Source organism: Loa loa (genome assembly GCF_000183805.2).
Source record: "Loa loa unplaced genomic scaffold supercont3.671, whole genome shotgun sequence".
Lineage (NCBI taxonomy): Eukaryota > Metazoa > Nematoda > Chromadorea > Rhabditida > Onchocercidae > Loa > Loa loa.
The window spans coordinates 8,622-10,475 of NW_018108851.1; the positions used below are offsets into that span (position 1 = coordinate 8,622).

Here is a 1,854-nt window from a genome sequence, read left to right on the forward strand (position 1 = left end):
AAAAAGCTGTCGCGAAAGCTCCAAATGAAATGAATTGATTAAATAAACCAATGTACTAATCAATCACACAAATTGTAACAATGTTATGAATCATTTAACCAATCTTACATTCCTCAAATTCATTGTCTCATGTGTTTTTCATTGTTATCTTTATCTAAGTTCACATCCTTTCCTTTTTTTTCTATGGACTAATAAGCTAAATTTCTTTGTCTAAGAATCAATCTTAATTGCAATGTTTAATGTCCAAAGACTGCACCGTACATTGTATCTATCCTCTACTCTCTTCGATAAATATTTTTACTACTATCCTCTGTGTCATTACAACCTATTTATCCTCTGCGAATTAATAACTTCCTCCTGAATCGAACGAAGAATACCTTCTCAGAATATTTGTCTGTGCCTAAGAATGTGAATCCTTTCAAATCAAACCCGACAAACCAAAAACTTTTATTTCAATTTTTCCTACAAATTTGGTGCCACAAGACCGGGATGTCTGCAACTATAATTCTAAGCGTGCAACCGGCAAAGGAAAAACTTTAGAATCTCCAAGAAGTCAAAGAAATGGATCTGACGCCGTTGAACCAATTTACGACCGGAGAAGAAACTCGTCAGCAGCAGGAGGCCAGAAATAGAATTACTGAAGAAAAAATATTGCGTCTCAAGCTGCATATTGGCAACTTGAAACCATCTATATTGGATCCAATACATTCAACAGGTTCCGAGATCAAAGCAACAACAGGAGGAGAAAAAATACGAGCAAATGGTCAAAGATAAAAAAGGTATTTTAAATTTGATGAATGAAGGTAGAGAAAATTATTATAACCTTGACTATGTATATGAATAACTCAGAATTAGTACTCCAACGCATCAAACAAGGCGAAATAAAGGAGGAACCAAGTCAAATAACTTATTATCCAGCAGTTAATTTACCTCAACTACCACTGCCTACATTCAGTGGTAATCCGAAACTGTGAAGAGGATTCTGAAGTAGCTTCGAAGCAGCAGTTCACTTTCAAAACATACCAGCTATCCACAAATTAAATTATTTAATGGCATATCTCAAAGGAGATGCTTTGCTAGCCATAAAGGGTTATAACATAAATCCAGAAAATTATGATGTTATACCAAAGGTCCTCATTGAGAAGTTCGGACAATCGCACATCATCAAAAAATTGCTCTACAATGAGTTACATTCCATCAAGAAGAATGACCATGAATGGAAAGTAACAATCGAAGACGTCGAAAGAATACTTAGACAACTTGAAGCAATGGATGAAAACTTTGAACAATCCAACAATTCGACTGACCATTTTTCATTGAAAATAAACTGCGCGCTTTGATTCTGGACAGAGTGTATCAAAAAAAAGGAAGAACAAGAAATATGGTCAGTCGCGAAGACAATTCTTAGCCAAACTGATTCAAAGAAACGAAGAAGTTACGAGAAGCCAATATCTTGACATTATGAAGGAGCAAAAATTAACTAAAGATAAAATTAATCTACCAATTAATTTATGGTATTTTCCAGAAGAAACTTCGGGTCTAACGACTCCGCAAACATATACAAAAGCTAATACGAAGAAGGTTAGTAAAACTCAAAGACTCTGTGTTTTTTGCAATAAGAATCATTGGGACAATGAATACCAAACTTATCCTAGTCTAGAATAAAGAATGCAATGACTGAAAGAAAACAACACCTGTCTAAATTGTCTTCAACCAGGACATGCAACAATCGATTGTAAGAGAAAAAACGTGTGTGTTTCCATTCCAAAGGTCATCATAATACCGCGTTATGCTACACTAAATAAAATGATCCAGCATAATCAGTCGAACAAACCAAAGAAGTGACAAATTCGA

At 34.7% G+C, this 1,854-nt stretch overlaps 1 protein-coding gene across 1 annotated transcript; it reads left to right on the plus strand.

Moving 5' to 3' along the window:
• Positions 1–561: 561 nt before the first annotated feature.
• Positions 562–974, plus strand: LOAG_18909 (hypothetical protein; the record flags this gene model as incomplete). The annotated part of the gene is made up of 2 exons (XM_020451571.1): positions 562–763; positions 850–974. The coding sequence occupies 2 exons, from the start codon at positions 562–564 to the stop codon at positions 972–974; spliced, it is 327 nt and encodes a 108-aa protein (XP_020304634.1).
• Between the last annotated feature and the right edge of the window lie 880 nt (positions 975–1,854).